Genomic DNA, 25,109 nt, shown 5'->3' on the forward strand with positions numbered 1-25,109 from the left:
AGATTGTGCGGAGACTTGGTTGATCATTCACCCACTACTTTGCTAACTCCTTCAACCGTTGACACGACTTACTCACATTTCTCGTCATGGATGAATCCACGTGCTGTAGGCCGCCAGACTAAAACCATAATTGATATCCCCTAATTTTACGTGATTGACGTCTCACGAATCGTGGAGTCTGCATGACAGACGTGTATTAATTAGTTAGTTGTTGACTGATTAGACATTGAGTCTAGGTTTTGTTGAATCGAGCATGATTGCCGAATGCTCAGCGATTCATGAATGTTAATATTGCTCGTCTGAGCGAATATTGTAAATTTAACGAGTTGTTGAATATTGATGAGTTACTGAATATATGTGGATTATTCGAGCAACTGAGAAAGTATTGCTCGATTCGACGAGTTATGGTAAATTACTGAATATTGATAGTTGGATCAATATTCGAGCAACTGAGAAAGTATTACTCAATTCGACGAAATTATGATAAATTACTGAATATTGATAGTTAGATCAATATTCAAGCAACTGAGCAAGTATTGCTCAATTCGACGAATTACTGATAAATTACTGAATATTGATAGTTGGATCAATATTCGAGCAATTGAGAAAGTATTGCTCAATTATACGAATTACTGCTAATTACTGAATATTGATAGTGGATCAATATTCGAGCAACTGAGCAAGTATTGCTCAATTCGACGAATTATTTATTTATTGGTGATGTGACCCAATAAAATATTAATTAAAATATTGGTAGATTACCGAATATTATATAATTAATCCGCGTGTTATTTGTTGGATCAACATAAATTTATTTAGTGTTTGAACTTGCTCAGAATGATGATTTGTTGAGCGTTTGTTCGAAAACCCTAATTTTGAGCAATTGCTCATTAGTTGACGAATTGCTGAAAATAGGTCATGAGCGAAGGAGGGACCGACCACATGGAACTATGTACGTCCATATGATGTCAAATTTCTCGAGTGAGCGTACACCAGGGTCCTGGGTTGACCGGTTGGTGAAGGAATGACGATTAAATGTTGGTTTCATCATTTATTGAAATAGTGCTCGATTGAGCATTAGGTGATAAAAACCTAATTATACAAAAGTGAGGGACCGACCAAGGTGGCATGAGACCGGACCTTGGTGGTCACGGGACCGATGATGGGCGTTTGCGCAAACTCTGAGTTAGTTGTGAAGAGTTTGGACCCAATATGAGCGATTGCAAAAATTAGGTCAAAAGTGTGAAAACGTGTGGGACCGGCTTGTTGCAAGCCTTAGAGCCGCCCTTGGTCGGTCAAGGGAGCATGCCCGTGTCTCCATAATGCACGTGTCTCAGTTATGAGAGTTTCAGCATTTTCTGATGTGCGTTTGAGCAATATTTCGGATTTTCAGAAGAGTTCGATCTTTGCCTGAAATCCTCGATTTTGCTCAAATGAGAAAGTATGCTCGTTTGATCAATATTTTATGAATATTAAAGTAATAATATTTTACTATATTTTTCGTGAGTAGCCTAGTCGGTCGTGTGACCATTTTGACTTTTGGCTTTTTCATGGTTTGCGCAATATTTGAGAAAATATGGAGAAACCATGATTTTTGCTAAAACTGGGGAGTTTCACAAGATGGGAAAAATAACAATTTATGAAACATTAGGGATTGCAAGGTGTGGGACCGGCCATGTCTAGGGCATGGCCGTCCGTCTATGTTGCCCGGTCCTGCAACACCTTTCCCTATTTTTTATTATTATTTTTCGTGAAACTACACAAAATTGGGGAAACCACAAAATATGGAGAAACCATTAGGTTTGCTCAAACAAGGAAAGTTGCTGAGATGGAGGAGTCTTCATGAGTTTATGAAAACAACAAAAAAAATGAAAAATAATGGAGGAAGCACGGGACCGGCTAGGGCACGGCCGGCTGGCCGGTGGGCCCGGCCCATGGGCGCTTCTCCATTATTTTAATATTATTATTTTTTCTCTCCTGTTTTGTGCGGGATTACTCATTTGTCCATATTTTGGATCCGCGTTAGCGCATTTGGGTACTCGTTCGTGCATCATTGTCGAGTACACTTGCACTATTTAATGGGGCTTATTCAGTGGTAGTCCAGATAACCGATTGTTGAGTATTTATTACTAATTTATGAAATTCAGTGGAGAATGATTCATGAAACTGAGTAATAAAAGTGAGTAGTTTTTTATTATCAATTCATAGGATCAGCCGTGGATTCGACCATGAATTCAGAATAATAAAATAGGTATTACCATTCCATGGGATCGTGGATTCGACCATGAAATCGGAGTAACAAAATAAGTGGTCATGAGACCAGCCGTGGGTTCGACCATGAAATCGAAGTAATATCTATTACCATTTCATGAGATCATCTGTGGATTCGATCATGAAATCGGAGTAATACATTTATCTATTACCATGTCGATCACGAAACAGGAGTAATGAGATAAGAGAGATTATCTTCTAGGAATTCAGTGGTGAATGTCACGATAGAATTTAATCTCTTGCATATAGTCAGTGAATCAGCGAGTGTTGTCGATGTCCTGAAGACGTTATTGCTCTCAATCTTACGGAGAACCGTCTGGATCTATACACGACCTCTCTCATGTATTCATGGAACAGTGAGTATCACCGACGTCCTGAAGGCGTTATGGCTCTCAATCTACGGAGAACCGCCCAATTATGTTATTCTACATAGAGGGCACGACGAAATGCCAGGGATCGAACGCTCAGCTAGTGGAGGCTTTTCGAAAGGCATATTCACCATGGCTTCGTAAAATATGAATTATCGCTTGTCTGAAAGCCGTGTCAGAAACATGCATCATGATTTTACGGTTTTGCCATTTGTTGAAAATCCACCATCTATATTAAGTCCCCTGCTTAGTAAGGGAATGTCATGTTCCGCAGTAAGCATTAAATGGTGATTTTCAGTCGACGAGATCAGTGGTCGAACTCGGTCTACAAAGGTATTTTCAGAATCCTCGATTTGCTCCAATGGTGTCATGTACGAGAAAATGTTCGGGTGAGGACCCTGATGGTGTGATAAAGCGTGATTCCGTGAGCATGGAGAGATGAAGTATCGCTGATTTGGCTGGTCCAAAGTCTAGTTTTGGTCGATTTAGGATTTATGGACCCAAGCCCAAAAAAGGAAACCCGTGTTTTAAGAACAGACGTTCGTTCGTTAGTTTAAGAAACAAACAAAATAGACCTGAGTCTAATGATACAAAATTTTGTCTATGAGCTTTCACGAAACCAAAATTGTTTATGTGAGATTTCACAAAAGGGAATAAACTCTCATTTCAAAGGTGGATGCTCATACGAGAGAAAAGTTTTTTTTTTTTTTGAATAGACGTGCATCTGTTAGTAATAAAATTTTGTTTATGAGCTTCCATAAAAAAATTATCTTCGAGCTTTCAGAAATCTTTTGAAAATATACTCTTGTTTCAAAGACGGATGCTCGCAAGAGAGAGCAAAAACTATATATCATATATTTTCAAAGTTATGTGAGTTTCACGTTAAAATATATATATTTTTTAAAATCAATGTTTTGATTTTGAACAACTGTTGAAAGTCGAAAATTATTCACGGTGAAATAATATATGTATGTGAGTTTTCGCAATTGTAGAATGGACGTTTGTCCAATTTTTGAAAAACCAGTGAATGTTCACACAGTGAAAATTTATGTGAAATTAAATTTTTGATTTTCAGCAATTGCTAGAAGTAAACAATTTTTGATAAAATATTATTTGTATGTATTTTGTGATCTGATAGCGTATGCAAAAAAAAAATAATGAGTGTTCACTCGATGGGAGTTACTCACACGGTGAAAATAACTGTTCACATGATGGAAGTTTCGTGATTTTTTCACAGTTTTATGAAAATCACGTTATGGTTTTGAATAAAAAATTTGTTCGTCTGCAGGTTTGAAGGAGCGAACAAATTCTCGAGATTGTAATCACTACAGCTAGTGAAATTGTAAATAGGTAAGAGTTGGATGGTTACCATTTTTGTAGACGCTGTTGTGAGCACCTTTATTCCATGATTCATTGTTTTGTCGAATCCTTCGCTTTGTATGAACGATGTGCTCTGAGTGGTGAGAGATCCTCCATACTGAGTTGTACTCCTGGTTATTCCATTAGCTTTACCACAGGATGATCGTATAGTGAGATCCCGAATCAATGTAGGCTCCACGGATATGGAAAAAAGTATACGGGAGGGGAGAACCCAGAAGTAAGGACTACAAGATGACGTGCAATCCCCAGCCATTTCTTTAGTGAGTTGTTAGCGCTCCTTGTGTCATGACTTTTCCTTGCCCGTGCAATTAGGATCACAAAACCAAGGTTTGTTATTTCTTTTCAGAATTTGGCTCCACGAAGGTCTTTAACTTGTTCCCGGACAAACAATTCAGGAATCCAACATTGATGAAGAAGTCGATGTAAGTATCTCTTTCGTGCAGGTGATCGTGGCATATCCTTGAACGAAATAATAATAATTATTATTGTTGATGAATCCAGGAAGAAATCATTTTAAATAAGCAACATGTTGATGAAGCATGCTCTTATTTTGGACACGGGAATATGGAGATTCCCGAAATCCTGAACCGAATGGACATAGCGGAGTTGCCAATGGAGATTTCGGCATTGTCGAGCCTTCAAATGATTTAGAGACTCCCTTAGTAAGTATGTCTCCTTTAATCTCTTCATAGAAGTATGAAATTGCTGATTTGTGAATGAATGAATGAGAATCCATGTGAGTATACGAGTAATTTTGCTGAAATACGTCACCAGAAAATTTCAGACTTCAGCCTTTTAGTAAAAACACCGTTGAATCTTCGTTCGAAGTCGGATTTTCGTGATCTGCATATGTATCTTCAAGTCCAGAAAATTTCCAAGCTTTATGAAAGAAGCTTTTTGAGTTTTGAGCCCGTTTAGGGCCTGAGAAAGGCGAAACAGTAAACTTCCAGGAGACTTCCAGAAAATCCACCATCTACACTCATGTGCAGTACATTTGTTTAGGGTTTGAATTTGTTTCTCACCAACACACCCAAATTTACCAAACATAATAGAATCAATTTTTACCCCAAAACAACTGGCAACCACAGTGGGAGGTTAATCTCTCGGTTGCGAAGTCAATTTCTCAATTTTCATTCCATTCTTCCCAAACTCAAGATGGTGGATCTTAGGTATAAATTAAATCATTAACCAAAATTCACTTCAATCACCAATCCCAACTTTCCGCTTCATGAGTTACCCCGTGCATCTGAAACACCTCCAAAGCCGCCAATGCTCGAAATCCAATCACCATGGAAGGTATGGCAAAAATATTAGAAGATGTTGTCGCAAATCAAGCTGATATTTTCAAGTTTCAAAATGAGACGTTTTGTCTCTTAAAGAATATGGCAAACCGGCTGTAGCAAGAGCCAGAAAACATTCGTTCGGAGAACGCCACCAATTTCAGAGATGATACAAAAAATATGGAATCCTTGTATGAGTGCCTCTGCCAACGACGATGCAGAGAGAGTATGTGGCCGTATCGAACAAGGGCAAAAGGGAATGGCCAACATCAATGTATCGTTCTCAAGTGCAGTCAACACATCCCATGGCATTACATCCTCTAACACCAACACCACCAGCACCGGAAGCATCCCCTCTGGCGTGACGCCTCCTATTACCAGAGACAGAGCCGCCGCTACTCCTAATATTTCTTCGAGCATGACGCCTCTAATCATCACCATAGATGCTACCACTTCTTCGTCAGGACGAGAGAGTGGAGGAGCCAGAGGAAACCAACCTCCCATTACCATTATCGATTTAATGGAGAGAAAGAAAGTTCTTGCCAAAACTCAGACAGACATGGCCACAATGCAGAAGGAGCGAAACAACGAACATCCGAATAATTATGTCAAGAGATTCAAAATTCAGGCGTGACTGGATATCAATTGGTGGAGTTGTGCATTAATTCTTTCTGGGGACTCTGTTCACAAAACCGTGTAACCTATGATGGAGCATGTGTGTAATATTCTATATTTCTCCAAGAGGCATCGCCGAGATATATTTTCAGCTCTCAACCGTGTTGTGTCAGGCAGACGATTGTTTTTAATTGGAGAAGCTACCCCAAAATCCCAGTCTCTCTTGGAAGGTACGACTGGTAAATGTAACTGGGGACTCCTAACCACTACTCACCTGAAAGGTGTCGAGTTTGAAAGCGTACTGATTGACGCGGCCCCCGACTTCAACATTGTAACCGTCAGGACTCTGAGAGTTGCAAGGGAAAATCAAACAGAAGAAGCGTATTCTTTCCCATGAGGAGAAAATGCGACTTGCCGACCAGCACTATTTGTGTGTCGTCTTCCCATCAGCCATATCGTATCAACTCGCTTTTTGAAGTCAAGGGTTAATGGCGCCCTCACTGGAGTTCTCTCTAGAAGCCGCTTCAACGTTCGCTTCTCCAGAAGCCGCTCCGCTTCAACGTCTCGCTCCAGAAGCCGCTTCAACGTTTCGCTCCAGAAGACGCTTCAACGTTCGCTCCAGAAGCCGCTTCAACGTTCTCTCCAGAAGCCGCTTCGCTTCAACGTTCTCTCCAGAAGCCACTTTAACCTTCCTCCATAAGTCGCTTCAATGTCCTCTCCAGAAGCCGAAGCCGCTTTAACGCCTCAGCAAGCCACATAGACCAACCACATCAGGTCTGCCTCATCACCTACTCAGAACTCAGCACCACCTACCCAAGGCCTGCACGAAGCTGCGCATCAACAACCACATCGCTGACAAAGTCAGATTCAGTGTTTATTTCCAATTTCCTATGGAAGGGGTGCATGAGATGCCAGAAGTTTGGATATAGTACAGGTTTATCAAGTGCGACTCCCGCCCATTGATTAACAAATGACAGATCCAAAAGATTGCCATTTTCGTCAAATTCTTCAACAACCTTACCAGCAAATGCAATGGAAGTACGTCTTTCAGGAGAAAATAAGCACAGGATAATTACACCTGGGGACTGACAGCACGAGATGCCTTTATGTCCCTCAACCAGTTTATTTCTGATATCAGCATCATCACTGTCAAAGCTTTACGAGCCGCAGGAATTTTTCAACATAAAACCGTACACGTGCATCAAAAATCCCAAACGAAGACCCATAGATACTTATGGCCGTATCACCCCTGAGCAAAGCCAGATACGACACCCCTCGGCTGCAGGATTGCTATCAAGGGACTCGCCTGATGATCAACAATAAAACAGAACTACAGATCCTGTCAATGTTGCGAGATTTTTCAACAAACACAACTACAGTTTCTGAGAATAAAATATTAAAATACAAGGGGAGCGTTTAAATTTTTCTTAATTAAAATAGAGGGCTTATTTATAATTAATGTAATAGCCAGCTGTACATTTTTCATCAACGGCTAATATAAGTTATATATCAAAATCGAAAGGCTATCAACCCGCTAGCTCATATAGCTTTCCCGCACGACCGTAGCACTGCCCAAGTGGGAATATTTCCTTTGTTGGAAAGCTATTACAAAAATAAGCCATCAAAACTATATATCGACGATTCAGTGATACTTCCAACGAAGCAAGGTATAAATAGTGAGGATCAGAACTTGAAGTTGTTATTAGGGTTTATACAGTTCAATCGGAGTGAATCAAATCAATCGTGAATGGCGGGGCTATCTCTACAATGTGGAGATTGTGGAGTGCTATTGAAATCCGTAGAAGAAGCTCAAGAACACGCTGAATTAACATCTCATTCGAATTTCGCTGAATCTACTGAAGCCGTTCTTAATCTAGTTTGTAGTACTTGTCGAAAACCATGTAGATCTAAAACGGAAAGTGATTTGCATACTAAGCGAACTGGACATACGGATTTTGTTGATGAGACTTTAGAAACTGCAAATCCTATCTCTTTAGAGCTGCCAGAACCTTCTGTTGATTCTGATGGAGTTGCTGGAGCATCTACTAGTAATATGGAGACTGAAGGTTAGGAATTTTATCGCAAATTTCGTTTATATTCTTAGAATATTCAAATTCACTTTTTTCATGATCAAATTCGTAAAATTTAACTTGAGATCAGTGTCTATATAGCGGTTTTGAACGTGGGTTTATAGGAAAATTTGATTATCAGTTGCTTATATCTTATCTATGTTCAATGAATTGTATAAAGTTAATTTATGTAGTCAATTTTCTTCTATTTGGTTGAACCCAGGTCAAGGTATATAATGTATACTAGAAATTTGCGTGTAGATAGAAAAGAAGAAGTTCCTCTTGCAACCACACTAGGGTGCACGCTACCTGCATCCTAATTACTCACTTGCTGACATGTATGGTGGTGTGGTGCCCATCCACGAGCCAAGAATCCTCAGCTGGTGCACCCTTCAGGCTGAATGCCATGATTTAAGGGTTGATAGGGCACCACATAGCGATGTGATAGCAAGTGGCATGAGCATGCACTCTATCTACCTTTGTGTGTTAGCATTCTTTTGTTTTCATACTGGACAGCAATGCTCGTATCTCCTTCTGTAATGAGCTAAGACGTTCTATTCTTAACTTGCAGAGATGGTTGCTCCAGAGGTGGACAAGAATTTGCTTGGGGAACTTGAGGCAATGGGATTTCCTATTAACCGAGGAACACGGGCACTTCATTATACTGGTGAGGTCACTGGCAGTACATTATTATATGCCAAATCTTACTATATATCGTAGAAATGGTTGTCATGTTGGCACCTCTATATATTCTACATATGTCCAAGAGAAGTAACCTTTTTGATGGTTCCCTGAAGGATATTCTTTGAACCAGATATTTAGCTTCTGTTGTTTTGTATTTCCTCAGGTAATGCTGGCCTCGAGGCTGCTGTAAATTGGATTGTGGAACATGAGAATGACCCAGATATTGATGAAATTCCCATGGTACGTTGTAGGTTTTCATGATTTGCTAACTGTCTTCCTTATCCACCTACATTTCTTGTGCTCTATTAATCTATAAAAGAAATCTTTTTGTCAATTGATATCTCTTGTGAGCTACCATTATCTGCATAATTAGTGTCAAATTTTGCATTAATGCTAGTTTTTCTACGTTTGTCTAGTTAGAAAATACTTACAGCATGTTCGTTTCAAGGAATTGGAGGCTGGGTAATCCAATTCCTAGGGGATGCATCCAATTACTTGAACCGAGCGGGGCAAATGAACTCTTTGTAATTAAGAATTTTAATTCCTAGGAATCCAATTCCCTCCAAAATAATAGATTTCCATCGATTGGTCCAGTAGTGCAATGGATATGGATTCCGAGGTAAAAACAAAGATGATTGAATTACCTCAACTGAACATGAATTTTTTACGATTTGAATCGAATTCCTTGGAATCCAATTCCAACAATTGGATTACCCCATAATTGAATTCTTAGGTTTCCAATTCTCCCAACCGAACTAGCTGTTAAGAGGGAATTGAAGTAGTTTCAACATCAATAATTTTCATTTTAAAGTATCATTAGGAAATAAGTGTATACATTTTATATAGATTATTTCTCACTCACTCTTTTGGAACTGTTAAGGTACCTGTGAACAGCAAAGCCGAGTCTCGCAAGCCATCTCTTACTCCAGAGGAAATGAAAATCAAAGCACAAGAACTAAGGTCCGCCTCTTACTGTTATGGTTTCGTATGTTGTTTGACAGTACAATTGAATTATTCGGTTCTTTGCATATGCTTGCAAAATCAAGTTTGCTCTTTTACGTATTTGTACTTCTAATTTATCAGCCCCTACTGCAAGATTTGTTCACGGTACTTACTGTATTTTCAGAGAACGAGCCCGCAAGAAAAAAGAAGAGGAAGAGAAGAGAATGGAACGAGAAAAGGAGAAGGTACGGTTACCACTCTTATTTCAATCAAGTTCCGCTCTGTCGAGGCCTAAGCGAACTGCGCTTCTCCAGTTAGAATCTTTAGTAGTGTCACTCACCAAAAATTTCTTTATGTGATATATTGGTTTAACAACAGGAAAGAATTCGAGCAGGTAAGGAACTCCTTGAAGCAAAGAGAATCGAGGAAGATAACGAAAGAAAACGGTTTGTCTCGATCCTGTGACAGCTTAGTTGAAGTTTTGTGGTTTGCTCTCAGTATACTCTTTATGCAATCTTACCAATTAAGTCACACAGTTTAGTTTGTCTTTTTTCTCTCTTTTCTGAAAAAAATGCTTTGTTTTCACACAGTATAATTGCATTGCGAAAAGCAGAGAAGGAAGAAGAGAAAAGAGCTAGGGAAAAAATTCGTCAGAAAGTGGAGGAAGATAAGGTTCGTATAGAATTCTATTTTTCATCCGTCTTGTTATAATTACAGGTGGCGAGTGACCTTCAATCTCACTTCTGAGTATTTAGTCTGCTCTTCGTTTTGTTTGCATGTCATTTTCTTGCACGGAGAAGGTAGTGGGTACTTTGTATTGTACTAAATAACTCCTTTTTCCAACATATTGCAGAGATATCAGTAAGTCACTGCACTATGTAAGTCAGTTATTTAAATAGAAAAATCAAGTTATGCACCATTAGAAATAGGGATAATTGTGTTCTGCTTGTTTACTCCTAATGATTTCTCGTTATTCTAGTTTACAAGGACTTAAATAGGTATACCTACATCGGCGTTGTGTATGCATTATTTTTGTACTATTATGGGTTTCACATATTATAGGGTCGTGGCAATAAATTGTGGGCGTTAAAAGTTGTTTGGGGTATACTTCATTTAGTTAGGTTTGCCATCAGATTTGTAAACTTAAGGAGATAGAGTTGCTAGTTGGATGTTGTTGTCTCCATTTAGACTTGCGCAATGATGTTAAGAGTTGTTTGATTACTCCAAATTAAGGCTGTTTGTATAGGTGTTGTTATAGATTCATTGTACAATGATTGAAGCTAAAATCAGTACTTCTCTTACCATTCCATTTTAATGGTTGATTACGAACTTGCGATGTTCACAGGCAGAAAGAAGGCGTAAGCTCGGATTGCCCCCAGAAGACCCTACAGTCTCAAGGCCAGCAGCAGTTCCTGTGGTGGAGGAAAAGAAGGTATAGCTGAGTCTACACAAATCATATAAATCAAGAAATGATTTCCATGTGAATATTTGACCATCTTCAAAGTTCCAATGCTGTTTTACTTTTTAGACTTTTCTTCCTATCAAGCCTGTTACAAAGGTAGAGAAAATGAGGGAGTGGTTGCGAGCTCTGAAGCAAAATCACAAGGTATATTGTGCTCTTTAACTAATGTGTTGATACATGATATGATAATTCAGAACAGTGTCAGTGAGGTGCTGCCAGGTCACAGTTTTATACTTGATAGGACATATACCTTACAATTTGCAATATCACCATCTCTCTCTGAAACCTGAACCGGGAGACCTGAAAACCACTGCACATATATTTTCTGTTCAAGTTCACAGCTTTGGCATTCTCTTTCATTTTTCTGGAATTTTCATTCTGAATTATGTTAATGTTTTTAGTCATGTTGACTTTGTTTTATTTGATGGGGAAGGATGACGATGCGAAAGTTAAGAGAGCATTCCAAACTCTCCTTACCTATGTGGGGAATGTTGCAAAAAATCCAGACGAGGAGAAATTCAGAAAAATTCGACTCACTAATCAATCTTTCCAGGTATGCAACTCCTTGAATAGCTCATTTGTCAATTATATGGATAGGTGAAAATTTCAGAAAATTGCAAACTACGGAGATTATAAATCACTGACCGAAAGATTTGGTTGCCATTGTAGTTACCTCAAAAAAGGACCAACCCTTGGATCATATGTAGGGCAGTGAATCCATCATCCACACAGGCACCCTTGGGTTAAACTGCATTGAACTGACTGCAGTTTTATTTCGCTTTTCATTATATACAGGATAGGGTAGGTAGCATGAAAGGAGGAGTTGAATTTCTCGAGGTGTTGGGATTTGAGAAGATTGAAGGGGGAGAGTTTATGTTTCTTTCCAGGGACAAGGTGGACATGGTAGTGTTGAACTCAGCTGGATCGGAGCTCAATTCAGCCATCATTAATCCTTTCTTTGGTGTTCTCTAAGTTAAAGGGAGGGGTATCAACTAGCCGGGTGGAATCAAGGACTTCGGAACTTATTTGGTTTATTTGATTGACCAACTTAGATTTTACTAATCAAAATTGGAATTTATACAGATCCATCTACACAATTTCGCTCAGGTTATTTACCAAGTACTTGTTCAAAGATTTGGCCCACATCAAACGCTTATTGAGGTGTCTCCTCAGAACGCTAAAAACCCAGTGTTTGTCTTGTCAAATAAAATTAGCACTGATACTGTTTTGGGTGTTGATCCAAATACTCTTTTTGTTCTCCTTCCATGACACTGACGTGAGGGAAACCTCTGCGTCTACACCTGTCCTTCAACTGTTGCTACTCTTCTGTTGTCCAATTTCCGAACGCCATAATTATAAAGTGTGAACTCAACATAACGTAAAATGTAAATGAAAGGAGGCCAATACCAGTTCGTTTACACTCCATTTCTGCATTTGAGCCAGATCTGTTAAATGTGTACTAAAGATCAACAATAGAGAACTAGCTCACGAGTCAGAAGCAATTCATGTTATAGCTAGGTTTGTGGATAATATGAATGGTCCCACAATTACCAGGCTTTAGACTCTTTAGTCCCTCCACTCCTCTAAAGCCTAGTCAATAATTAGTCATTTTGTTAACGATTCGGTCCAAAATGATCTTTTTTGATGACACAAATAACCCTGTAAAAATACCTCGCACTGCTTTATCATTTCTTCGTTTGTCTCCCGTCACCAGAGCTCTTCTGTGAAAACGAAAGCGAAACTTTGGGTTTTAGCTGTTAATTTCGTTTTCAGCTCAATTATTCCGATTAGATCTCTCTGATTTCTCTTCCAATCTCATGTTATTCCCTGTTTAGTTTTTCTCTGAAACCCTAGAAATTGATTGAGATGACATCATATCGGTGGTAAGATTTATATGGAGGAGATTCAGAACTTCAATAGGTGATAAATCAATTTATTTGATTTATTACTTTGATCGATATCATGAGTTTTTCCGATCAATTCTGATAATGCTTTGACTAAAGAAAATGATGTTTATGGTTTTTCCTGTTGAGATTTTTTTAAATCATTGGATCTCCTTTGCCCGAGAAATCACCGGAGAGAGTTGTGGAGGATAGAGGTCGTTATGTCAAATGCAAAATGTGATATCAGGTTAGTTTGGAAAGGAAGAAATGGATATTGTTTGCTATTGAAATTAGATTCTAAGTTTTTGAGTGAAAATTGTTTCATTTATGTTAATTTGATAGTGGATTTTCATAAGAATTATGGGGATTTAGGAAACTATGTAGAATTGAGGTTCGAGAGTTTATCATCAGACTATATAGCTTAGGTCTGCCGCACTTGAGGTAATTCTGCTGGGTTCATATCTTGAGTTCAGTTTCCATTTCCTATATATCTGAGTACATGATAAATGTTAGCTATTCTGAAACTTTACAAATTTGATTGATTATTATTGTATTTATAGTTGTAGTAGTTGATCTCGGATTTTCGGTTTGTCTCTGTCCCGAGCGAGATATTGTACAACGTTGTCTCGGAGAGATTCCGTTTCCAAATCTCGGTGTAATTTCGGTTCTAATTTTCATACATATAATTTTTATATATGTTAAGATTCGTGACTTGATTGAGGTATACCCAAATTAATTGGGGTATATCTAATGAGACAAAATAGGGTTATTTGGAAGTAAATCCCAAAACCCCTTAGCCATATATTTTCATTAATGGCTAAATTATTCTTTTTAATTAACACTAATAAACTTTGTTTAGCTTAATTAATTAAGTTAGATTCACTAATAGGATTAGAAATGTACGAAACCATGATTTAGTAGAGTGAAACTATGGATTGTGGAGGAAGATTTTTGAGATTTTTTTTTTTTTTTTTTTTTTTTTGTGAACGGAAAAGAAACCACACTAGTCAAACATTGCTAAAATGGTTTCCTAGGATGGTTTAATGGTTTCAACGTACTCAATATAAAAAAAAAAAGTTGCATTTTCAGAACTGAAAGTATGAAAAGTCGGCAAGATCGACAAATATCGACCGTACCGACCATCATATGTCGTCGTCTTGTGAAACAATAACAGTGGAGATGAGAACACTTTCATTCGTCAGCAGGGTATATATTTCTTAACCCGCCGGCGAAAATATGGTCGGCTGGGTATACATTTCTTAGCCCGCTGGCAAGAACTTGGTCGGCTGCATATATATTTCTTAACATGCCGGCTGGCTAGTCTCTCAAGTTGGGGAACTTGGTCACGACACCTAGCCCACTTCAAGTGGTACAACCAATGTAGTCAGATTTCCGTGAATATCGACCAATATCGGAGAAATATCGGCCGATACCGATAATATCAACATCTCGGTGAAACACCGAAACCGATATTATCGGCGATATCTCGGCCATCTCGGCCGAAATTAACCATACTGGGTACAACAAGAGAACTCCACGTGAGTCACAAATGTGAATCAGTGAAGCCACGCGGAACAGTAATTAAACTTAATGATAATTTCCAAAAAGATGGCCAGTCTCTCAAGAATCACTAGATACGTGTACGTCCACTACTTCGGAGGTTGGACACCTGTTAAAGGATTGGCATGCATCAGAGGATGGTTATAGTATTTTAGTCACAGATATCCAGCTCAACTCTTCGTTATCCCGTCCTATGCTTCTCTTTCTTTTCTTAACACATTTACAGAAACTTAATAGCAAGTTAGCAACAACAGTTTGATCTTCACAACAAACATCACTGCTAAACTCATACACGAAAGGTGTGAAAAGAACCCGTAGTAAAGTACTAACTACTAAGATGGATACTTACAAATAGAATTATAGAAAAGGATTTGAGAAGAATCAAAAGATGGAATCATGGATTTTATTGGTTAAGTTAAGGTGGTAAATCAATGGAATGCAAAAGTAATTTGTAGTGTTATGTAGAACCTACTGTAATGGAATAAATTTTTTTATGTCTTCCATAAATTTATTACAGTATTTTGATTATGGTTTTTCCAGTATTGTTCTAATTTTTACAAGCAATGATTCTTCTACTACTAATTTTATTTTGAGGGGAAAGTTCTTCTACTACCAATGACTCATTCTGTAATTTTTCTTCAATTTTTCTGTTCGTTTTATTTTGTAAATGACGTAGAGACATGGCTAACGGCCTGACCAGGGAAGGCGATATCAGAAAAGCTCATCTTCTCCTCCCAATTCCCTGCTATTGTAACACTGCCCGTTCATTTCCATGTTATTTCAAGAGGTCGAATTTATCAAAAATTGCAAGTCAATGGGTTGAACTATAAAAGCTAAGTTGATTAAATTCATAAAATGAGCGGAGAGATTTTTTTGTAGTTTAAATATTTTGAAGAAAAATCATATCAATACTGGGTAGAGATTTTGATAAATTCGGGACATGTAATTTGATTCCCTGTATTTGAAGAAAACTCTCGATGGGATATTTTCATTCTAGTGTGATGGGATATTTTCGTTATAGTGTTGGGATAACTCGAAAATTAAGGTAATTCACTATACTATCATTGTTATAAAAAAACGTGCACTTTGACTTTGAGATCAAAGAGTCAAAGAATGGACAGGATTCATCAGGGAGGCTCATCCGACGGCCACTGTCATCCGGATTGGGTTTTGACTTGGACGGTCGACAGAAATATGCCGGGGTGATGATATCTTCGAATCTAATTCTTTTCTCGCCAGTCTCTTTCTGCTAACCCTGTCTCTGCAAAATTCTCTTCTTCTTCGCCGAACTCTCAACAAATCTTTGATTTTTATTTTTGAATTTTTTAATGTTTCGTCCTCTGAGTTGTGTCATCTGGAATAGAGAACACACTAGAAAACATACCCAATTCCTCCACCAAAATAGGAAACCCTAAAAAATCAATGAGGGAGAAGAAATTCAATAAATCTGATTAAAATTGGATATTTAGGTGAATATTTTTTGAGATGGGTGAATTCCCAGGAAATTGAAGTAGTAATCCGAAAGAGAGATGGGTAAATTCGCAGGAAATTGAATAGTAATGCATGTCTGAGTCGTAATGGAAAGCAATCTAACACCACCACCACTAATTGCAGGGTCTGACAAGAAGAGAAGAGACATTCCTGAGACTGTAATGTTTGTAAGATTGATTCTGAAAATCTCACGAATTTGATAATCCATTGTGCTATTAGGTAAAAATCACTCTTATTGTTCTTCTTTGTTAATTCAGCATTCTATTTTGGTATTTTTTTTTGATCCAATTAGTGCCGGTTCTGCTTCCTTTCTCAATTATTAAATAGCTGTAGAATGGTGAATTTTTAGATCTGCCAGCTTTTTGAGTATGAATGTTGTCTAAGAGATTGATCATGGGAGATGGGTATATTAAGTGTTCAGGATACGAATCTGAGATGGGGTTGTTGGAGAAATTGGATAAGAAGATACTGTTGCTGCCATAGTTTTGAGACTGTGCAGCTAGAAGAGGTGAGACTGCTGATGGTGGATAAGCAGGTGGTGATTTACAGAAGAAAGATGGTGTTGTAGCTGCTGTTGAAGTAATTATTATTAGGTATAAATAAGACATTCTGTGGTTATTGGTTTTAATGAATTTAGTTAAAGTCCTGGTAGCTTAAAGCCTGTGAATCTTTCAGTAGCTTCATTTTGTTTCTCCATCCTCTGTGCAGGGAAGAAGAGTTGAGACATAACTGGGAGTGTATGATGCCAGAACAAACTGTAACTCACAGGTATATCATGCTAATGGGTCTGACCTGTGAATTGGGCTTAGCATGGCATGAAACTGAATTTGCCAGAGATGGATGTAGAGTTTGAATGATCTAAATTTGTATTTTTTTGGTTAAATCTCTAAATGGTATAGAGACAGGAAAAGCTCCCATGGTTAAGATGCTACTATTGCACCAGTGTCAGATGATGGATTTCATGTCATGTAACAAAGTTACCAGCGATCTGCCCCTCCTGGAAGAAAATGTAAGGACTCCAAACTGTGATTATCTTTCGGAATTTGGATTTATGCACGTCATATTGCTCAGTAGGTTCCAGTTGGGACTGGAGGTGTGGATTTCTTAAATCTACTTACAAATTTATGGTCAAGTCCCTTAATCGAGACACCCTGGCAATGAGTAATTTTGTGGTTTGCACCCCTTCCAATCAGTGTATTTCTTAAATCTGCTTACAAATTTATGGTCAAGTCCCTTAATCGAGACACCCTGACAATGAGTAATTTTGTGGTTTGCACCCCCTTCCAATCAGTGTATTTTGGACATTTGCATTCATTGTTCTTTTTATTTCTGGCTATTTTCTTATTTATACATCGCTTTTTGCTTGCAGCACTGTAAGTACTTAATGATCAGTGCATTCATTGTAATGGTTTTTCCTATTGGGTTTTACTATATCATGTATTTTTAATATAATTGATTTATGGGGTTAGTTTACCGTAGACTGATTTTTCTTTTGAATTTGATCTACATGAATGTCTAGAAAGTAGATATACTATTGCTTGAGTAATGACTAGGTGTAAGTTCGGCAACAGGTACCTCGAGAAGCTTATCAGGTTATGAGCAATCCAGCGCTAAGAAAAACTTGAATTTGAAGTTTTGTATATCTAGGTACGTTAAAAGAATTTGAATTTGAATATAATAGAAAATATGAGTCGTGCTTTTCTCTTACTGTTGTGCATATATCTACCATTTATAAATATGCATGTCCCAATTTTTCGATTGGGATTAAAAAGCGCTGAAATAGGTAGCAGTTTTCCAGAATTCTATCTCAATGCTACTCACATATCAACCATTTATAGCTAGATTACATAATTCTATCCCAGTGCTACTCATATTGTGCCCTTAAACAATTACCAGTATTCCATCCTCCAGTTTATCTTGCATCCTAACACAAACTGATCATTAGTATCAAACATAGGTAACTGTCACTAATTTTCCCAAGAACGTATTTGTGTTGATTGTTAAAAATGTATTTTGTTGGTTAAGTTTTCTTCATGTCCATGTCTGTGATGTCACTTCAAATGGCAATCAGGGAGAATTATTTACCTTTACTTGCAAACTTTTCATTCACTGCTCTATAAATGTGCTACTGCTCAACCATTTCAGCGGAGATGCAAAGGTTAGGAACCATTTACAAGTTTATTCAAGATCTGCACTTTTTAGGTACCAGTGGTGACAGTGAGAATGAACTCAAGCCACTGTTCTTCGGGCATTCCTGGATGCTAAGATTAAAGATGATAATCAGTTGACCACCTTTTTGCCCCATTGTTCCAGGAACAATCTAGATAATATGACAGTACTCGAGAATTTGGATGTTGTTCTTTTATGCCCAGCTAAGAACTTGACGAAGAGTGTGCATAACTTATTTTATTGAGGGATGCTGCATACTCTATATCCTCATCCTAAACATGCTTAGCATGTTTGCTTTATAAGAAATAAACGACCGGTTCTCATCAGGTTACATAAAACAATTTTAATGAACGAGTAATCTGAAGACAACTGAAAGAAATTGGTTATTTAACTGTAAGTCTGTAATGCATTATGGATTTAATTAGTAATCAAGTTTATATTTTGTTCTTAGAGTAACGAATAACATGGTCATTCCTTTTTGCACATCTTTACCACAGAGTAGAATTAATTCTTATGTGCTCGATAGCAAACCTTAAATATTATGCGTGTTTGTTTTCTTTCTTTTTTTCGATTCTTTCTTATTCTGTTGTGTAGTTCCTCGAATTTAATCGTATTGATTGTGGTTTGTTGATTTTTTTTCAGGTCTTTTACAGGGTCAAAGATTGATGCAGCGAAACGATTAGGTATTAGAATTTATCAGTTATTTTTTTTTGTTTTGTTTTGAATTTGATTGATTGATTTCAAGCATATCTTCTTCTTCATCTTATCAAGCATATCTTCCAGTTTCTCACTTTACTGACGTTACTCTTTTTCTGCTGCTACTGTTCTTCTCCTCTCTCTCGCAGAAACTCTAGATGTTTGAAAATCTGTTTTGGTTCCTGTGGTTTGTGTGCTTGCTGTTTGCCGGAGATTCAGGAGGCAAGGTGTAATCAAAAATAGGATGTGGAGATGTTGCATTCAACTATTCAAGAGATGGTTCCTGCGGTTTGTGTGCTTGCTGTTTGCCGGAGATTCAGGAGGCAAGGTTTAATCAAAAATACGGTGCAGAGATGTTACATTCAACTATTCAAGATATTAAAAATGGGCTTCCTCAATGCAACAGATTTACCAAGAGCAAAGCTTAGTGATTTCACAGAAGGCAGACTCACTTATGTTTGAAGCAAGAACGGGATGACAGAGCGAAGGGTATGTGAAAGAATTCTGATGAGGTATTTTTCTTCCCACGTTAACTTAAATTGGCCTCATATAAGTAATCAGTGTTTACTTAGTTTAACCTGCTCGATCCTGATTGGAAGTTGAATTGTATGTATCCATAATTTCTGCAGTAAGCATGTATTTGGATTAACAGCTAAGTATTGCTTCCTCCAAATTATAGGTACATAGGCACATAAGAAAGATTCTATGTTGTCCGAAGTGGGTGCTTGCGTAAATTCCCAAAAGAAAACAAATTTGAATTTTGTTATCTGTAGTTTTGCATAACAGAACTTAATGCATCGTTGCTATTCATGCCAGTTTTGTTTTCATTTTATGTTTGGAATGACAGGAATGGATTGCAGAATTCTCAGACCACAGGGGGTTATATATATTAGAAGTTAGGTTCGAATGGAATTCTGAGTTGTCCAGGGAGAAACGCCTTGATGTAGAACTGTTTTTGTACAGCGCATATATCATGTCAACGATGAATTAGAACATCTATATAGTTTAAAATCCCAAGAGATTAGTCACCTGGCAACTGGAGAACCAGTTAAGAAGCAAACAATGAAACATCATCAGCCGCAACCCACACAGAGAAACACTAGGAAATCGGAGACTTCTGGGAGGGGTAGCAACGTGCATTGAGCAACTCTGATGATGAAGACTAGGAGTCCAATGATTTTGTGAAGACTATTCAATGAATTGGTTGGGCAGCAGGTATTTATTTTAAAATTTTGGGTTCTTATAAGATTTTATTCACATTATTTTAAATTATTTTTGAGTTATATTATATTGTTCAATGGATTTATATGTAAATTAAATCCATATGTAGGTTGGATTGAAATTACACATGTATGAGTGTAACATTCTTTATGAGCAAATAAGTTACTGCGATATTGGTTACTCTCTATCATATGTCTTTGTGAGATTTGTTCAGTTCCCAATAGTAAGATCTGAACATAACAAAGGTAGTCTGATTACGAATTTTTTGAAATGCGATTTCCTATAATGTGACGGAAACTGTGAAATTGTTTTAGAGTTAACCGCTTCATTGTATGTTCTCATGTGTCGGGATCAAGCTGCTTCATATATACCAGGATCAAGCTAACATGTTTCAATGCTATGTCCCTGATGTTAGACCAGTCCTCCATGCTCTACTTATTGCAGAATGGTAACAACAGTGGTAACAACAATCCAAATCCAAATCCAGGTTCACTTGGGTGTATAAAAATGGGTAAGGAAGAACTAAGAGCACATAAGAGCCGATTTACATTGTGGGTTAAAAGATTCACTGCTAAAGGGAGATTCATCTATAAAAAGGGGAAGAGGATTGTGTTGCCATCATCATTTACTGGAGGACCAAGGTATATGATGCAGCTCTATCAAGATGCCATTGCAATTTGTTCACGTATTGGTGTTCCAGATCCGTTTATAACATTCACTTGCAATCCCAAATGGAAGGAAATTACACTGGCTCTAAGCAAGATACCAGGACAGCGACCAGAGGATAGACCAGATATTATTGCGAGGATATTTAAGCTAAAACTAAAGAATCTGATGGAGGTTCTACTTACGAAAAAACATTTGGGTATATTAATTAAATACCCTTGCATTTGGAACCCATTTTGGGAAAGTGAAAGGAGGTATTTATATTTTTGTATTTGGTTCTGCTATTTTAATTAAACGCTACTCTGAATAGTTAATGAATTGTATATAGTCGTGATAAGGTATTTTAGGAGTAGCGCCATTTGATGTTTGGTACATAGTAATTTACACCATTTAAGTTGTTGCATTTTTAACCAGTTGACCACATCCAGCCTTATTGTTCACGTTCCAAGGTGGAGCTCCATATCCACAACATTCCTAATAGGGATTCTTCTGCACAACAATCATAATCAATATATAGAGTTGCCGAGACCCATGGTTGCAGACAATAGGTACAGAGTTTTAATTGTTCTTTATTTTGGTTTGTCTATATCTCTTCGATTCTTTTGAAGATTTAGGTGAAGAGAGGCTAATTCAAACAATGGGTGTCTCATCAATTTCAATTCGTTTGCTTGGTAATCTTGTCTATCTTCTATATAATATGCTTTCGTAGTCTCTTATCTCTATTCGCCTATTGGTTCCGATTTTTCTTTCTTGATTCTCCATCACTTTTCACCGATTTCAAAATCTTTTTATTTAGAATCACAGGTAAACTCATCGTCTCCCATGCTATTTTTTTTTTTTTGAGTTTGTGTATACTGATAATTAGGTGTTCTCAAATTACTCATTTTGTATTTATTTGATTGATTTTAGGGCATTTGGTATGTGTTCATTCTTCAAAGAGTATTATCTTTTTGATTGAGTTCTAATTTCATGTATTCATTCTTGCTGGAAAATAACAACTTTATCAAAAAGCCATCTGGTTTACAACTAAACTTACTATGAATACTTTCTTGATTTGCAGAATTAAAATCAATTATTAAGGATTCGATATTAGAGCATCTCCAATGGAGTATGGGTCTCTATAAATATTAGGGCCACCTAGGATTTTAGAAACTCTCAACAACAAAAAACCTCTCTAATGGTGGTTGGATATTAAAAATTTAATCTGATGTGGAAGTTTGAGTTTGGAAGAGAGTATGGGTTTTTAGAAACTCTCATCCATACCCAAGTCATCACAATTTGAAATTATATTATTCATTTTGTTAGATTTTGTGAATTAACTTTCTACAAATAAGTGACAAGTGTTCAAAATAGGTATGAATACAACCACCACTGGAGATGCTTATCAAAACCAAAAATATTAATTGACTTTATGTTGTTAAATACTTCTTTTTTAGGTCTCCACATGGGATAAATTTACATACACCATTGGAGATGCTCTTATGATTTTTCTCAGTATATTGTCTTTCTAAAGTTGTACCTAAAGTCAAGGAGACTTTCATGATTCTTTGTAAAATTGATGCTAATCGATTAATAGTATGTTTGTTGGTGGCTAGATCAAGATTTGGTCAAGACTAACCATGTTTATGGCCCATTTGTGCAGGGATGCAGATCATACAAAATGGACAACATAGTTTCATAGGAACTATTTCATTAAGGTATGTTGCTTTAGTGATTCTATAAATCATGCGTAGTAAATTACCCAAATGTAGATATATGTGCTCTTTGTTTTGCATGGTCAATTGCTGCACAACATTTTGAACTTAGTATCATCAATAGTGAACTATGGTTATATTCTTATGTTAGTAGATATTGTTTTGATTCTCAAATTACAAGATTGGTCCTACCGATTGCAGATTCCTCTTTCTGATAGAAGAAAAGAAATGTTCACATTTATCCATTAAGCAATTGCTTTCAGAAAAAGTCAGAACTCTACCTTTTTCCACTACTCACTCCTTAGACATAGCTCGCCATTATTGGTAATTTCAATACAAATATAATACACAAACAAATTCGTAAAAAGTATGAGAAACAACAGTGGACAAACATAAATAAACTTCTATGCTCAGGTAGCCTTGATAGAAGCAAAGACCAGTGCCGCACTAAACTATCTAAAGAGGAAATTATAGAACTTCAGTTCTATAAGTTAGTTATGGAATTGATCTTTCGTCTTCCTATGCACACACAGCTTGATGTATAACTTGATCTCTTTAAGCTTATTTATCTGTCCGTGTAAATGATATCCGAGTTAATGAACTACTTTTACACAATTAGTTTCATTAGTTACTTATCTTCTTTCATTTTTATTCAGATACTAATGCTAATACAATTTTCAGAAAGGTATAATTTTAGAAGCACAATATATTTTAGAAAGTGCTAGTGAAAGCTTTTTTGATAACCATACTAATTTTAGATTCCCGTTCATTAGATGCTGGCGACGAGATGTAAGGTGACGTAATTCAGTGGTCGGTTCCTTTGGTTGATATGTGGTAGTTTTGGGGTTTGGTAGTGGTGGCTTTGGAATCTCTTACTATGAATTGTGTTATTTATTTAGGTATTGTTCTACCCTAAGATTTTTCATTGGATGTCATTTTCTACATCTCGCGATTCACCACATTGTTGAATGATTTTATGTCGTAGGTGACGAACCTTTGAAAAGGGAAGATGGTCTACTACTCTGTAAGTGGTGGTAGTATTATGCATCCAAATTCCAATTTTATTTTGCATATAAATATGATTCATTCTTTGATTAGTACAAACAAAATGGATTAGAGTCATGGTGATAGTTTCTCCAACAAATTAAATCTTTAAATATAACGCTATACTGCTTTATTCATGTTCAAAAACGAAGGATTGATATTCAGAAACTTAGGGATTTTTTCCCCTAAAGTGACCAAGTTTCCAATGAAATATTTGGATCGACTAGGAATTGGAAAACCCATGAAAAGTGAAATCAAATGCAACAGTAATAGTGAGCACATGCAACCAAGGACATGAAAAGTGAATTGGAGTAACAAATTTAAAGTTGTGAGAAACAATGTTGCGGTTAAACTATCAGTGCAAGATTTAGTTGTCGACCAACAGTTGTTTATAGTTACATTGATGCTGTCGTTAACATTTGTGATGTTATTTTTAAAGTCATATGTGTTTTTGTTAATTGATTTCTCTTTTGATATAAGTTTTTATCTTCTCATATGGTTCATCATCTCAAGGTTTCCGATGGTGACCCTACTAACACAACATTAATATAGATTCTTATTTATGTTAAGAATTTCTACTAACAAAAAGTAACTTGCTTCTTCAGAAAAATCAATTCTTTTAATTGTTTTACATGAGCAATTTTTTTGAGCTATCGTGTTTCTATATTGTTTCTCTAACAACTCCAATGATTTTGATAATCAGATAAGTATGTACAACAAAGGAAAGATTCTTCCCTTTTAGTTTTATCATCAACTGTTAGTGATTGACCACTCTTTTTTGTCCTTGATGAACAATCCACTTGCTGTTATTTAAGCGTGCCAAGCTCCAAAACACATGAAATATGAGCTGGATAAAGCACAAATCTGAGTTTAACATTCTCCTCCAAGGTTAGATCTTTGACTCAATGACACAATTCTATGCATATGTGTAGATATGTTATGGTTGGAATTTCACATTAGTACTAAAAACAAAGTATTACACAGTCGACCGTACAATATGTTTTTTTTAGGGAAAATTGGGAAAATGCCCCCATACAGTTGCAATGTTAGAAATCTTCCCCAATACTAAAAATAATTGGAAAAATGCCCCATTTCGTTAATATTGTCATCCAACTCAGTTAAGTCACATGTATGAGCTCACACATGCATAAAAAAGACAAATACACCCTTTAGAATTGAGGGTTTAGGGTTCAAAATTCAGGATTAATGGTTTCGGGGCCAAGGTTTAGGATATAGATTTATTTTGAACCCTAAAACCCTGAATTCTAAAGGGTGTACTTGTATTTTTTCGCGTGTGTGGGCTCACACATGTGACTTAGCTTGGTTTTTGACGGAATGGGGCATTATTCCAAATTTTTAAATGTTGGAGTAGATTTCCAACAATTGCATCCCATATTTGGGCGTTTTCCAAATTTCCCCTTTTAAAAAAGAAATCCAACGGTAAAAATGGTTAGTAACCAAAAAAGAAAATTGAGATTCAGATGCAGATGCAGAACAGTTTACCAAAGCCTAATTAACCTGAATTATTTTATTTTCTATGGTTTTTCATTTTTTGGAAGCTCAAATGAATATTTTCCTGTTTTGAAAGTGAGAAAACTTTTTCAAGAACTTTTG

At 36.9% G+C, this 25,109-nt stretch overlaps 1 protein-coding gene and 1 long non-coding RNA gene across 8 annotated transcripts; both read left to right on the top strand.

The window, feature by feature from the left end:
* Window positions 1-7,500: 7,500 nt before the first annotated feature.
* LOC113334858 (UBX domain-containing protein 1-like) lies at window positions 7,501-12,324 on the top strand. 3 transcript variants are annotated; one of them, XM_026581085.1, is made up of 12 exons: window positions 7,501-7,980; window positions 8,207-8,212; window positions 8,555-8,650; window positions 8,831-8,907; window positions 9,548-9,627; window positions 9,794-9,854; window positions 9,988-10,055; window positions 10,200-10,281; window positions 10,955-11,041; window positions 11,138-11,215; window positions 11,505-11,624; window positions 11,741-11,883. In XM_026581085.1, the coding sequence occupies exons 1-12, from the start codon at window positions 7,662-7,664 to the stop codon at window positions 11,816-11,818; spliced, it is 1,152 nt and encodes a 383-aa protein (XP_026436870.1). In that variant the 5' UTR covers window positions 7,501-7,661; the 3' UTR covers window positions 11,819-11,883. The 3 variants fall into 3 exon arrangements, with proteins under 3 accessions (XP_026436870.1, XP_026436868.1, XP_026436869.1); XM_026581083.1 differs by having other exon boundaries at window positions 7,505-7,980; window positions 11,867-12,324; XM_026581084.1 differs by lacking the exon at window positions 8,207-8,212 and having other exon boundaries at window positions 7,507-7,980; window positions 11,867-12,324.
* A 3,431-nt stretch (window positions 12,325-15,755) lies between these two features.
* Window positions 15,756-23,556, top strand: LOC113334880. Of its 5 annotated transcripts, none has more exons than XR_003353029.1 (13): window positions 15,756-16,047; window positions 16,129-16,224; window positions 16,355-16,598; window positions 16,714-16,773; window positions 16,905-17,014; window positions 17,577-17,652; window positions 18,817-18,857; window positions 19,020-19,382; window positions 19,718-21,011; window positions 21,172-21,305; window positions 22,400-22,454; window positions 23,225-23,350; window positions 23,437-23,556. It is a non-coding gene; the product is annotated as an uncharacterized LOC113334880 (long non-coding RNA). The 5 variants fall into 5 exon arrangements; XR_003353026.1 differs by having other exon boundaries at window positions 15,756-16,224; window positions 19,718-20,085; window positions 20,201-21,011; window positions 23,437-23,555; XR_003353025.1 differs by having other exon boundaries at window positions 15,756-16,224.
* The last annotated feature ends 1,553 nt before the right edge of the window (window positions 23,557-25,109 follow it).

Source organism: Papaver somniferum, unplaced genomic scaffold, assembly GCF_003573695.1.
Source record: "Papaver somniferum cultivar HN1 unplaced genomic scaffold, ASM357369v1 unplaced-scaffold_137, whole genome shotgun sequence".
NCBI classification, from domain to species: Eukaryota; Viridiplantae; Streptophyta; class Magnoliopsida; order Ranunculales; family Papaveraceae; genus Papaver; species Papaver somniferum.

What these genes read in the sequence shown, in the direction of transcription:
- LOC113334858 (XM_026581083.1), top strand. Translation starts at nt 7,662, where the DNA reads ATGGCGGGGCTATCTCTACAATGTGGAGATTGTGGAGTGCTATTGAAA. An exon ending in ATCAAAGCACAAGAACTAAG is followed by an intron (nt 9,628 to 9,793) that starts GTCCGCCTCTTA and finishes CTGTATTTTCAG; the next exon opens with AGAACGAGCCCGCAAGAAAA. An exon ending in AGAAAGTGGAGGAAGATAAG is followed by an intron (nt 10,282 to 10,954) that starts GTTCGTATAGAA and finishes CGATGTTCACAG; the next exon opens with GCAGAAAGAAGGCGTAAGCT.